This window comes from Rhinopithecus bieti, unplaced genomic scaffold (genome assembly GCF_001698545.2).
Source record: "Rhinopithecus bieti isolate Rb0 unplaced genomic scaffold, ASM169854v2 scaffold_19969, whole genome shotgun sequence".
Classification (NCBI taxonomy): Eukaryota; Metazoa; Chordata; class Mammalia; order Primates; family Cercopithecidae; genus Rhinopithecus; species Rhinopithecus bieti.
In genome coordinates, this window is record NW_016810434.1 from 509,694 (window position 1) to 523,648 (window position 13,955).

Sequence of the window (13,955 nt, forward strand, 5' to 3'; positions counted from 1 at the left end):
ATTCAGACCTCAGCCGCTCTGAAAAAGTCAAAGCTTTACATAAGTATTAAAAACCTTAAACGTGCTCCCTCCTTTCCACTCAGGAATCCATATCCTGGGATTCTGTATTACATACAGAAAACACTTTGCCCATAAAGGTATTCATCACTGTGCTATTTATAATAGTGAGACAACCTAAATGTCCAAACAGTAGGTATGTGGTTAATACATCTATATTACATCTATCCATCTATATGGTAGTTTAAAATGTTTATGAAAGAGTTGAAATAATATAGAACATGCTTATGTGTTAATGGGAAGAAGCGAAATTCAAAATTCTTCATAGAGAATGACCACAGCTATGTGAGGAAAAACTGCAAGTAGAAAACAAGGTTGGGAGGAAATCTCAAAAAAAGTTCAATCTGTGGGAATAGGGTAATTTTTTTTTCTACTTAAAAAAATTTTTTTTTGCGAGGTTTTACAGTAAGCGTGTACCCATTTAAGCAACCTATCTTTGGGGAAGTCAGTATAATTTCAAGCAGGGGCCGTTACCTTTGCATGAAAAAAGCTTCTTACAGATAGAGGGGCTTCAGGCCTTCCAGGGACCCCTTTGGTATCTGGCAAGCAAACAGGCCAGGAGGAAGAGAACCATTGCTGTTTTATATGTTACTCAACTCTCAGCACCCAGCACAGGGCTGGCATATAGTAGATGCTCCATAAAGATTTGAAGAATAAAGGAACGTTCTTATTATTTCATTCAAACATCTTAAAATCCTGTGACAGAGATGTTATCACAATGCAGCTTTGTAATCTCTGAACACAGGAAGTGCTCAAAGAATGTTGAATAAATTACGATCCTGGTATTATAGATGGGGAAACTGTCCATGTTCATACAGCAGAATCCTGGCATATCTGGGACTTAAAGCTTAGTGAGTTGGGCTCAGGGAGTTGGGTGCTTTTTCCCGGCAGAGCCAGCTGCATAAGGCAAGTCCCTGGTCCCCAGGCTCTCTGGGATTGCTGACCTCTGGAGACACTGGCATAACCCTACAACCTCCCGCTGGCCGAGGGTCAGGTGCTAACTGGGCTGCCAAGGTTCAGAAGCAGGAGGGCTCAGCCAGCTCTGCCAGCTCAGGCAGCTTCCCTGATGGGGAGACAGGGCCCTTGCAAATAAGGATTTAGACCAGCAGAAAAGGCAGCAGAGGGCACTCCTGGCAGGGACACTTCTTAAAGGCACCAGGAAGAAACCAAAAGAAGCTAATGCCAGGTGTACATGACTATCTCTGTAAGCCTTTGAGTCACTCACAGGAACCTGGCTCTCTGTCTAGAACTCCTTAGGGTAACTTTCACGTTTACCAAATGAACAACTAATGGATGAATGGATATAGGAATGGATGGAAGGGTGGGTGGATGTGTGCATGGGTGGATGGGTGGATGGATGGATGGGTGGATGCATAGATAGATGGATGTTAATGGCAGGGTAAAAGTTACAGGGCTTTGGAAACAGACAAGTCTTGGCTTGAATCCTGAGGTCTGTCTTTGTTTACTGTGTGAGTTGAGTATGTTGTGTCTCTGAGCTGAGGTCTCTGAGAGGCCCCTGGAGATTGCTGCGATGACTAAATGATACATGTAAAGTGCTGAATCCAATGCCTGGCACACAGCAAGTGCCCTCAAAATGGAAGTTGTTTATCGTCTTCATTGACCGGAAAGGAAAAGGGAGAGAGATGGAATGGGGGCCGGCACTTGGCTGTCTCGCTCTCATTTCCCCTCTTTCCTAGACAATGAATCCTGAGTTTCCTTTGGGAAGTCATGTGGTTTCAGTAGCTTAGGCCAATCAACCTATTTCATTCTCTCAGGCCTCTGTGACTAGTTCAAGGCGTCTATGAGATTTAAGCAGTCCAACCAGAGTGCACCTTAGAATATTCGCTGCGAATGCTGGACAGAGTCTCTTCTTTCTCTCACTGGAGTTTGGTACAAGGAAGTCTCTAGCCCAGAAGCTGTTGGCCATTCCACTAGAAACAGCAGCCTAACTATAAAGCCGATGTTACAAAAGGCAAAGTAGAGACAGAAAGGAACAGTGTTAAGCTGCTGGATTCAGCCTCTCCTGAAGTTGGCGATCCCTGGACTTTTCAGTTATATGAGCCAATTGATTTCGTTTATGTTTAAAGCTTGACAGATTTTCTGATGCCAGCAGTCAAAAGCATCCTAATGCAGAAAGGAAGCAAGAAAGAGGATGTAGGAATGGACTGCCTAAAGGCAGATGAGGCAACGAGTATTGGGTAGGAACGAACTGTAAAAACATCTAGATGCCAGAAACGGGGGCTAAATTTCCCACTTGACAGATAAGTAAACTGAGACCAGAGGGTTAAACATCAAGGAACTTCTCTAAGATTACACAAGTTAGCTGGAGGCGGTGGCTCACGCCTGTAATCCCAGCACTCTGGGAGGCCGAGGCAGGTGGATCACCTGAGGTCAGGAGTTCAAGACTAGCCTGATCAACATGGTGAAACCCTGTCTCAACTGAAAATACAAAATTAGCTGGGTGTGGTGGCACATGCCTGTAATCCCAGCTACTTGGGAAGCTGAGGTAGGAGAATCACTTGAACCCGGGAGATGAAGGTTGCAGTAAGCCGAGATCGCACCATTGCACTTCAGCCTGGGCAACAAGAGTGAAACTCCAGCAACAACAACAACAAAAAGATTACACAAGTTAGTTAATTGTGGAGCTGGAACTAGTAGCCAAACCCTCTGACTCTCGACTCAGCACCCACATACCATGCAAGTACCAGACCCAGGGAGAAACATACCCCATCCGAGTGCCACAAATCCCTGGAGGTACTTTCTTTCGGAGAAGAAGGAGACGGCGAGGAGAGTGTGAAGGTAGAGGCCTTCCACCAGCAGCCAGGAGTAGTTGGCCATGATGCAGTACTGGAACAGCACCATGACCAGCTTGCAGCCCGCCTGGACAGAGAGAGGCAGCTGAGCCCAGGCCGGGTGGCAGTGGGGTTCCCTCTGGTGAGTGGCCCCAAAGGGAGCAAGAGGGTGTTGTAGGGGCAGGAGCCAGGCCACAAGAGCAGGCCTCTGGGGTTCAAGGCCATCTTCTGTGGCCTTCCTCCATCAGGCCTGCAGTATTTTCTAGAGAGTGGGAGTCCACAGGCCTAATGAGTTCAGTCAAGCTGGCCAATGAGCCATCACAGGAGCAGGAACTAGGTTCAAATGCTAGCACTGGCTGCCAGGCTAGATGAGGAGACAGTCCTTCAACTACAAAACTGTGTCGGATACTGCCCAATCCCCTCATGTTTTCTTTTTTTTTTTTTTTTTTTTTTTTGAGACAGAGTCTCGCTCTGTTGCCCAGGCTGGAGTGCAGTGGCCGGATCTCAGCTCACTGCAAGCTCTGCCTCCTGGGTTCATGCCGTTCTCCTGCCTCAGCCTCCCACGTAGCTGGGACTACAGGCGCCCGCCACCTCGCCCGGCTAGATTTTTGTATTTTTTAGTAGAGACGGGGTTTCACCGTGTTAGCCAGGATGGTCTTGATCTCCTGACCTCGTGATCCGCCCGTCTCGGCCTCCCAAAGTGCTGGGATTACAGGCTTGAGCCACGTGCCCGGCCCCCCTCATGTTTTCAAATGAGGAAACCAAGGGCTAGAAAGGGAAAAGATGTCTGAGCAAAGGGTTAAAAAAATCTTTTCTAAGCTCAGTTCCCTTGCAAACACATAATGAAGGGATGTGCCAACTCTGTTAGGAGGCACCACTGATAATGGCAAAAATGGCCCTGGCTGGTACATTGCACTCTCCACATATCCGATGGGAATGTCATAGAGTCGGACTTCCCGGATGCAGTGACTGACTCTTTTAACAGGCATGTCCCCTGCAGGGATCCCTGGAAGTTATGCTGATAGAATTGGGGGGCACCAGGTTTCTACACCAGCACAGCTTCTGTACCTCTGCCATGGTAGGGCCTTTGTCCTTTTCTTTGCATTGAGCTGTCCCCTGAGGATGGGACAGCTCCTGGGATAGCCCTAGGGCTGCCGTAAAGACAAGCCGGAGAAGGAGGAGCACCCGTGCTGCCTGTGAGACAGTGGTGGTTCCTGCCTTATGGCCTTCCCAGAGGCTCTGACTCCAGGCAAGGCCCATTGTTGACTTGTGAGTCTAATGTTTAGTAAAACTTGAGAAAGTTCCCTGCTGGGGCGTTGCTGGCCTTGTCCACTGCTGGTCAGTAATGAAGCGTGGCTAGGATTTAACGCTCCTGACTCCCAGCAGGTACTCTTGTTTCATCCTGGAGACCTCCTTGAGAGACATGGATCCTACTTGAAGAACCTCTCAGTCTGAGTCAAAAAATACACACACACACACACACACACACACACACACACACACAAAACTATGAACAATACAAACAGATGAGTGGTAGGAAATGGCAGGCAGGTTGGCTGAACTAATCTCAATTTCCAATCTCTTTTCTCCCTTGCTCGCCTCTACTATAGAGACTGTGACAGTAAAAAACTCAATCACTCTGCTTCCTTTGCAATTAAGTGTGGTTACATGACTCAACTCTAGCCAATGAGATGCAGGTAGGAGTTTCTGGGGAGGGTACCTTTTCTCAATAGAAAGGCAAAGCTGCCCAAAAGAAAAAAAAATGTTTAACCTTTTACCACGTAAAGCATGACATCAAAGGCCTACTCTAAGGATGGCAGTGCAGAAACAGGGAAAAAGACTGTGTTCCTCATGGCATCACACAGCCATCGCGCCGCCTCATCTGTGGACTGCTTCTATAGGAAACAGCTCCCATTTGTTTAAGACTCCAATATATAGTTTTCTGTTATTTGCAGCAAAAGGAATCCCAATTGACACACAGGGTGATTGCAATGAATTGAGTCATCTGGGCATTTGGAAGGAGAAAGGGGGTTAGATTTAAGAAAACACAACTGTTTTATCACAAATGCATTTATACAGACATACTGGCCCGTGCTCACTCTTTTCTTTTATGACCAACCCCACCCTCTCCAGACTGGGTCATCTTTCTTCAGCTAGGAACTGGCAGAAGCAGGGAAAAGAGGAGTCTCCCTATATATCTAATTGCTAGAGTGGCTAGTTCACTCCTGGACACTGGGAGTTTACGGCAACCCCCACAAGCTTCTCTCCTACGTGACCCAGATTGTGCACATGTGGCTGTGGAATCTCCCTGAACCTCCTGGCCCAGCATCAGCACTGGCCACTTTATCCTTGGTATTAAGTGCAGCCTCAGCAGGGGCTTGGGGGAAGGACAACTAGGCTACTTCCCTCTCCAAAGCTAGGCTGGGGAAGGTAGGCAGGCCTGGCGACACCCCAGGGCACCCAGGCTTATTACCCTGTGGGCATCGCAGTAGGCGACATCATCGGAGGAGAAGAGCACAGCGTCCTTGATGAAGTTGGACAGGGCGCGAAGGATGAAGGACACGAACAGGTGCATGTGGATGTAGTTGCGGGTGCAGTGGAGCCTCCTGCAGGGAGAGAATGTAGGGTCATAGAGTCCAGAGCCCGCTGAGGGGCTGGGACTCAGCCAGGCCCACCTGCCCCCAGTGCACTGGGGAAACTGAGGCCCTAGACTTCAGCTCTTTCTGGGTAACACATTCTGTGAGCATAACCTGAATGAGGACGTGGGTCCCCAGATGACCAGTATAATTTGCTACATGCTGTAGTGAAAAAAAAAAAAAAAAAGGCCAGCCACAGTGTGGCTCACACCTGTAATCTCAGTACTTAGGGAGGCCAAGGCAGGAAGATCACTTGAGGCCATGAATTCAACGTATTGAGACCTCTGTATCTACAAAAAAAAATTTTTTTTTTTTTAGTTAGCTGGACATGGTGGTGCCTGCCTGTATTCCTTGTACAAGAGGCTGAGGTAGGAGGATCGCTTGAGCCCAGGAGTTCGAGGCTGCAGTGAGCTATCATTGCCACTGCACTCCAGCCCCAGCAGCAGAGCAAGACCTTGTCTCTAAATGAATAAATATAAAGCTGGGGCTGTAGGGGCAACATTTTATTCTGCCCTGAACTACCACCATCTCCAGCTCCCAGAATTGTTTTGCGGGAGGGGTGAGGATGGCAACCAGAACGGGAGAGGGCTAGGGGCACAGAAAGAACACAGGCTGCGGGGAGAAAGCAGACCTTGGCTCTGCCACTTAGCAGCTATGTGACCTTGAGCAAGCCTTTCCACTTCCCAGAGTCTCAGCGTCCTCCTCTGCTGCAGGGGACAGAAGTCAGTTACTTGTTCTGCTTCTTCTGGAACCGGAAACAGGCTTTCTTCTGGGAAACCCATTCCAGCTCTGGATTGGAAGGGCTCCACCCTTCTCACCCTCATGACAGACTTGACCAATCAGAGTGCTCCATCACTGTCCATATTGATTGGCTCAGAATTGAGCATGTGACCTAGGCCTGGCCTATGAGAACTCGGAGGACTTTTACTGGAACCAGGAGGGAAGGGGCTCTCGTTGGCCCTGGTGTTGCTGAGCTAGCGGGATGAATGCCAGTAACTACTGGTGGTTGTCTCTGCCACTTCTGCAGAAAGCCTCCCAGAGGATGAGGCCAACCCAGAGCAGAGGAATGGAGGGAGACAGACCTAGCGCTGCTGATGCCGCTGAACACCTAGATCCAGCCACGCCTACAGCAGATACCTCTGAACTTGCCACTTATGTGGGTCAGGTCGCCTTTGTTTTCCTTACGCTGTTTCGAGGTGGATTTCTGTCTCTTGCAACAGAATCTCGCTAGTACTCCTGTAAAATGGGGTTCCTGTTACCTATCCCATAGCATTGTGTGAAAATTAGAATAATACATATAAAGCGACCGGCCATAAGTTCTCAGTAGTGCTTAGTAAATGTTGAACAAATAAAGGGATGAATGAGGTGACAGGAACATCGATGTTTTGCCATAGGTCAGCTTTAGATCAAGAGATGACAAGGTAGTTTACTCAGACCTTCCTCTTTCTGTCCTGGGTGGCTGAGAAGAGACCCAAAGTCTGTGTCTGCGGAGGGCTGGGGTACGGAGAGCTGGCAGTGTGTTCTCACCGGAAAGCACAGAGGATGCCAAGGGCGACCAGGAGCATGACCAGGGAGGAGCTGTAGCCCACGGTGTACATGACTTTCAGCTTCAGCAGGTAGGAGTGCTGCAGAGAGAGGCACGTGTCAGCCCCGGCGGCCCTCCTGGCTAGCTCTGCCCTTCTGTGCCTCACTGCACCCGCTTCAGGCAGCTTGAACCCCACCAACGCTGCTATTCTGTCCATACCCCAAGGACGCCAATACACAGACACATAACACCGTAACATCTTGGCACTGGAAAAGTCCTTAGGGATCATCTGATGCCAATTCAAACTTCCACCTTATGTACAGGGCCCCTTTCCAACTCTCTGAATTCAAGCCTTTGCTTGAATACCTCTAGAGACAAAGTGCTCACTGCCCTTTGAGAAAGTGATTTGGTGTAAAACAGCACACAATATTAGATTTTGTTTATGTGAAGTTAAAATATATTACTTGCACCACCTATTGGTCCATTTTGTGCCTTCTGGAGCCACTTAAACTGGATTTGTCTTTTATATAAGGCCGGTTTTATATAGCCAAGTTACAAAGGTCATATAGGGAGGCCTGCCATTTTTTAACACAGCTATTCTGCCCATCTGTATCTTGTTCATTTTCTCTATGTTCATTTTCTCGTTCATTTTCTCGTTATTTTCCCTGTGTCAGGTCAGGTGCGGTGGCTCATGCCTGTAATCCCAGCACTTTGGGAGTCTAAGGAGGAAGGATTGCTTGAGCTGAGGAGTTTAAGACCAGCCTGGGCAACATTGTGAAACGCTGTCTCTACAAAAAATTTAAATAGCCAGGCATAGTAGTGCACACATGTGGTCACAGCCACTCAGAGGCTGAGGTAGGAGGATCACTCCATCCCGGGAGGTCAAGGCTGCAGTGAGCTGTGATCCAGCCACTGCACTCCAGCCTGGGTGACAGAGTAAGATTCTATCTCAAGTAAATAAATACATACATACATACATACAAAAATATTCCCTGTGTCTTCAACCTCTTTCCACAATCCTTCAACCATTAGTTAAATTAATATGCTCCAGTTTGTTAATGTTCTTCTTAAATAAGACCCCCAGAACCACATAGCTGAAAAGCTCCAGAAGCATTCTCTGACCAGGAAGAGGTAGAAGGGGTCCATCACCTCCCATCTCCCCTGATCTATACACTGCGTGCCTATGCAGCCAAGCAGGCATTCACTTATCCAGCAGCCACTTCACACTACTGGCTCATCTTTGAGTCAAAATGATCTAAGTGGAATATTGGTCAGAAAATTAAAAGATCTGACCAGGCGTGGTGGCTCACACCTGTAATCCCAGCACTTTAGGAGGCCAAAGTGGGTGGATCACTTGAGGTTAGAGTTCGAGACCAGCCTGGACAACATGGAGAAACCCCGTCTCTACCAAAAATACAAAAATCATCCAGGCATGGTGGCGTGCACCTGTAGTCCCAGCTACTTGGGAGGCTGAGGCAGGAGGCTTGCTTGAACCCAGGAGGCAGGGGATTACCGTGAGCTGACATTGCACCACTGTGCTACAGCCTGGGCGACAAAGTGAGACTCTGTTGCAAAAAAAAAAAAAAAAAAATTAAAAGATCTGCATTTAGGTTCAAAAAATAAAGTGGCATCAAAAATAATCAAGGGAATAAAAGTTAAAAGAACAATGTTTACCAACCAAACTAACAACTATTTAAAAGTAATAATTTTCTCTGCAGGTGAGGGTATAGTGGGACTAAAACTGGTTCAATTTTCTGGAAGGTAATATATAAATATATATCAAGAATCTTTGAAATATGACCCTTTGACCTCCCTTCTTCCTCCAGGAATTGATTCTAAGAAATAATCAGAAATTTAAAAGCATATTTATACATGAAGACGTTTATCACAAAAGTATTAGTGATTTAAAAAACCCAAATGTCCAACAGTAGAATAGTTAAATCCATTATTTTAAATACAAATGACTTTCACGCTATACCACTAATAAAATGTTGTTTACCAAGAGTTTAAAATAAGTCAGGACATGCTGTTATTATTACCTGAAAAGGCAGAATTCAAACTTTACACGTGCAATGTGATTCCAGCTATATGTGAAAACATATTAGGTTGAATTATACGAAAATGGGTTCTGCTGACAATTTTTTTAAAAAATACATTTTAAAAGAATTATATGAAATTACCTTTTTTGTAGATCAAAATGATTGAATATCAACAGAAAAAATAAAGAAAATTAAAAAATTGAATATCAGCCATTCCATGTGGTTCAATCTCATACATACAGAGAAACAAGATCGTAAAGAGATATGGTCGATGTTAACAGTGGTTAACTTTGTATTATAGGCTTGCAAATAGACTTGTTATTTTCTTTTATGATTTTCTATACTTCTACTTTTCTACAGTAGATAAGGGCTATTTATAACCAAAAGAAAAGGGTAATTAATGTTTTAAGAAGGCACAAGAATAGAATAGGGGAAACCTGGCTGACAGTCTTCATGGGAAGATAACCTTGAGGTTAGAAAGGCCCAAGCTCCACGGTGTCACGCAGTGTACTGTAGAGAAAGAACACAAGCTTCAGAGCCAGGAGACAAGGGTTCCAAACCTGGACTGTGACTCACCAGCTGTGTGACTTTGAGCAAATTATTTAACTTCTTTGAGCTTCATATTCCTCATCTGCAAAATGGGAATAATAGTATCTACCTTGCAAACTTGTTGGAAGAACAAATACAGTGTCAGATAGAGTACCTAGACAATGCCTTGGCATGTAGGAAGCACCCAGTGTATGGTAATTTTAATTTGTCCCCACCCCACCATCCTCCTTCAAAATGAGTCAGCAGTTTGAGATGGTATGAATTCTGAGGCATGAAATAGCTCAAAAATTAGCTCTATTCTCAGTTACACTGATGGAGTGCTGTGGGCAGCTGGCCACATGGGAAGGTTTGGAGAGGCTGGGCATGTTATTTTAAGAGTCACATTAATAAACTGAAGTATTTCTGGAGGAGGGTGATTGTGTTATCTGAAGAGTACATGAAAAAACTGGGTCCATGACACCTGGAGGGGAAAAACATACACTTAGAGGAGGAAAGTGTTAGACTGAATGACATGTAGAGGAAGGGCCGGACCTTGTGTGTGAGCTCCAGTTGGGGGAAGTTTCCAGAAAGGAGGTAGATTTTTGACTCGGGGTGACTGAAAATTTTCTGACAGTGGGAGGTAGCCTTTGATGGGAAGGCTACCATGTGACATTGAGTTCCTCACTGATGTAACTGCTCTCCTGAGAGCCAGGAGTCACCTATCAAGGATGAGAGGAAGCCCCTTGAAGGGCAGTGAGTTGCCTTCAATTAGTGGTTCCTGGGCTTTGGGACATCAAAGACCTGTGAAATGTCAAAAAATTGAGGACCACTGTGTTAACCTGTAATCTCGCCATCTACAGATGAGCCGCATTGTGGAGGGCATCAGCCTCACTCCTGGGGATGCCCAGACCAGCCTGCAAGAGCCTGAAAAGGCACAGGGTGACAAGGGTGGGGTCAGGCAGAAGATTCTGCACTGTCCTGCAGCTGTGGCCATTGCCTGCCAGGTGACCAGCCCGCCTCTCATGTAGACCCGTTCCTGCCTTGTAAAGCAGGAACCATAAGCCCTCAGCCATCCAGAAACAGCCTTGCTCCCTGGAGGTTTCATGTGACCTTTGGTCCTTAGTTTTTTGTTTGTTTGTTTGTTTTTGAGACAGGGTCTCACTCTGTCACCCAGGCTGAAGTACAGTAGCACAATCATGGCTCACTGCAGCCTCAACCTCCCTCAACCTGATTGCTCCTGAAGCCCATTCTCTGCATTTCCAGTTACGCAAGCCACATGTGCTTATTAAACCAGTTAGAAATGCGTGTTATTTGCAGTACAAAGCCTTCTTACGAACCTTCATCCTGCCACCCATCAAGATATCATTCCTTTTTAGTTTTATGGATTTTACAAATTTGATGCAAATAAGTCCCCTCTTTTCATATAAATCGATGATAGAACTGTTCCTCTGTAAAAGACAGAGCCCACTCACCATCCCTCCAAGACCACAAGTGCCCACTCCTTGTCGAATCTCCTTATTAAATCGTCCCACTCTGACCAGATCTGAAGACCTCATATATGTTCCCAATGGGATGACAAGCCCTGGGAAGGAAGGAACTGCATCCTTTCCCTTGGAGTTCGTCCTTCCTCACGTAGAGCAAGGCTGATGCGCTAGAGAGAGAGGGGTCTTTGCGAAATGCAGAAGAGGGTGTGCTCTGCCACCCAACTTCCTCCTTTCTCCTTGAATTCTGCCACTCTCCACCCATGCCTTCTCCCATGACCTCACCCTACCCTCCTAGGGACAAGCGAAGCTTGCCCATATTCCTTCTAGGAAGTTTAGCTAATGGGACCTGCTGAAAGTGTACTCCTTGGGGGGACACACACCTTATGGGGAGGCATCAGAAGACAGAGGATGGAGCCCTGGCGCTTTTGGAGCTAGACTTGGTTTAAATCCTACCTCCACTACTTTATAAGCATCTTCCTTAATCCCTGAGCCTCAGTTTCCTCTTCTGCAAAGTGAGAAAAACAATGAATGTACAGGGTTATTTTGAGGATTTAATACTAGCCACCAGCCAGGAAGGCACTCAGTAGATGTTTAAGTGCACAGCAAATATTTACTGGGCGCCCATAGGTGCCAAGCATTGTACTGGGCACTGGGACCTGGAAACGAACAAGACTCTCTGATTTGCCCAGACCCAGCCCTGGCTCATAGCAGGTCCTCAGTGAGCAGAGTGAATGAATGCCTTTGAGGAGCGTGTATTGTAGTGAGGGAGGTGGAGGCGCCTGGCACACGCTGATCATTTTAATGTAACGTGGTAGGTAATAGTTGGGGGCCACCGCCGAGCTCTAAGGGAGCCCTTCCCGTGAGGAGGGGAAGAAAGGGCTGGCATTGATGGGCTCGAGTGGAGTCTCGAAGGATGTATAAGAATCAGGAAGGAAAAGAGAGGAGGAAAGTGCTCTCCAGGCAAGGGGCCCTAGCAGGGACAAAGGCCCAGGGGGCAGGCAGGATGGCACGGTGTATATGAGATTTGAGAGACAGGGCCATCCTGGGAAAGGACAGTGATGCAGAGTGAGCTGAGCCCGACAGGGCCCTGATGGCCACCCTCAGAGGAAGCCTCTGGAGGTCCCCAGAAGAGGTCAGCCAATTGCTGAAGGCAGCATCCTCTCAGCTCGGGTAGCTCTGCAGCCAGGAGACTCCTTCAAATGCTGTAAACATTTTTTTTTTTTTTTTTTAAGAGACAGGGTCTCACTCTGTCCCCCACTGCCCAGGTTAGAGTGCAGCGACACAATCACTGCTCACTGCATCCTTGAACTCCCCAGCTCAGGCGACCCTCCTGCCTCAGCCTCCTGAGTAGCTGGGACTATAGGCACGCACCGCCACGCTCAGTTAATTCTTAAACATTTTTTGTAGATACAGGGTCTCACTATGTCACCCCACTATGTTGCCCTGGCCTCAGGCAATCCTCCCACCTCATCCTCCCAAAGTGCTGGGACTACAGGTGTAAGCCACCACACCCAGCCAAAGGCAAACATTTACCGCACACTTGCTGTGACCAGGCACCCATCTCAGCATGCACATACATTAATTCACTTAGTTCTCACGGCAAGCCTACGTTGTCAACATTATTAACACCATTTCCCAGATGAAGAAACTGAGGCACATTGTGATTAAATCTTCCCCAGTCCCACTAAGGTCAAAGTCGGAATTCAGATGCACCAGCCTGGCTCTGAGCATTTAGCCACGATGTTAGTGTCTCTTTCAGTTGAATTAATACAGCACCCCCAGTCTCGCGGTGGAATGTGACAGTTCCTACCTGTGCCTGGGGTCCTCCTAACCCTCATCTCCGGGTCGATAGACCAGGGCAGTGAGGCAGACCCACTGACACCTGTGCGAGTAGGAGGCGGGGGGACAGGGGGCAGCCCTTACATCCTGACCACTGTCCCAGGCCTGCGCCACCCTGTCCTCTCCCAGGGCCTCCTCACCCCACAGGTTCCTGTCCCTGGGTTTGTGGGGTGGAGGTTGATAGGCTTACCCGCTTCTCGTTGGAAGAGTCGTTCACGTTAACACCACAGGCCAGATGAGGCCTGGGGAAGGTTTCTGACCAGCCATCCTGTGTGCAGTTTCGGAACAAGGATCCTGTGGGTGCCAAGAGTCCTGTAGGTGAGCTGTGGGCCCAGGCACTATGATTTTCACAGTAACATCTATTGTAACATGGAGCTGCTACAACCACTTTATAGTGTGGAAACCGAGGCACACAGCAGTTCCGGAATTTGCCCCCAAACCACACCCCAGTGAATAGGGGGAAAGTGATTTGAACCCTGGGGCTCGGGCTCCAGAGCTCACGCTCTTAAGCATACACCACATGCCAATCCCCCTTCTAGCCCCAGCTGGGTGCTGCTCCTGACCCCAGACCCTGCCACTGGTTAACAGGCGGGTCCCCCGGAGAATCTGTGGTGGCTGCCCAGCACCTGGACACTCCCATCATGATTTTTTTCTCAGGCTCCTATTTTTACTCATCTTGCTCCACGGAAGTTCTGTTTTAAATGGAACTTCACGCCCTGCTCATGCAGCCATTTGAAACCCACCAGAGGCCAGGTGCGGTGGCTCAAGCCTGTAATCCCAGCACTTTGGGAGGCCGAGACGGGCGGATCACGAGGTCAGGAGATCGAGACCATCCTGGCTAACCGGGTGAAACCCTGTCTCTACTAAAAAATACAAAAAACTAGACGGGTGAGGTGGCGGGTGCCGGTAGTCCCAGCTACTCAGGAGGCTGAGGCAGGAGAATGGCGTGAACCCGGGAAGCGGAGCTTGCAGTGAGCCGAGATCTGGCTATTGCACTCCAGCCCGGGTGACAGAGCGAGACTCCATCGCAAAAAAAAAAAAAAAAAAAAAAAAAA

The 13,955-nt window shown here is 47.7% G+C and overlaps 1 protein-coding gene across 3 annotated transcripts in view; it reads right to left on the bottom strand.

Moving 5' to 3' along the window:
• SCTR (secretin receptor) overlaps window positions 1-13,955 on the bottom strand; it is a 68,554-nt gene that overhangs the window by 16,804 nt on the left and 37,795 nt on the right. For all 3 annotated transcript variants that reach the window (XM_017891990.1, XM_017891989.1, XM_017891991.1), the window contains exons 4-7: window positions 13,091-13,194; window positions 7,013-7,110; window positions 5,323-5,455; window positions 2,784-2,937 (exon numbers count right to left, since the gene is read on the bottom strand). In XM_017891990.1, coding sequence (XP_017747479.1) covers window positions 2,784-2,937; window positions 5,323-5,455; window positions 7,013-7,110; window positions 13,091-13,194 — 489 coding nt within the window. The remainder of the gene's footprint in view (window positions 1-2,783; window positions 2,938-5,322; window positions 5,456-7,012; window positions 7,111-13,090; window positions 13,195-13,955) is intronic.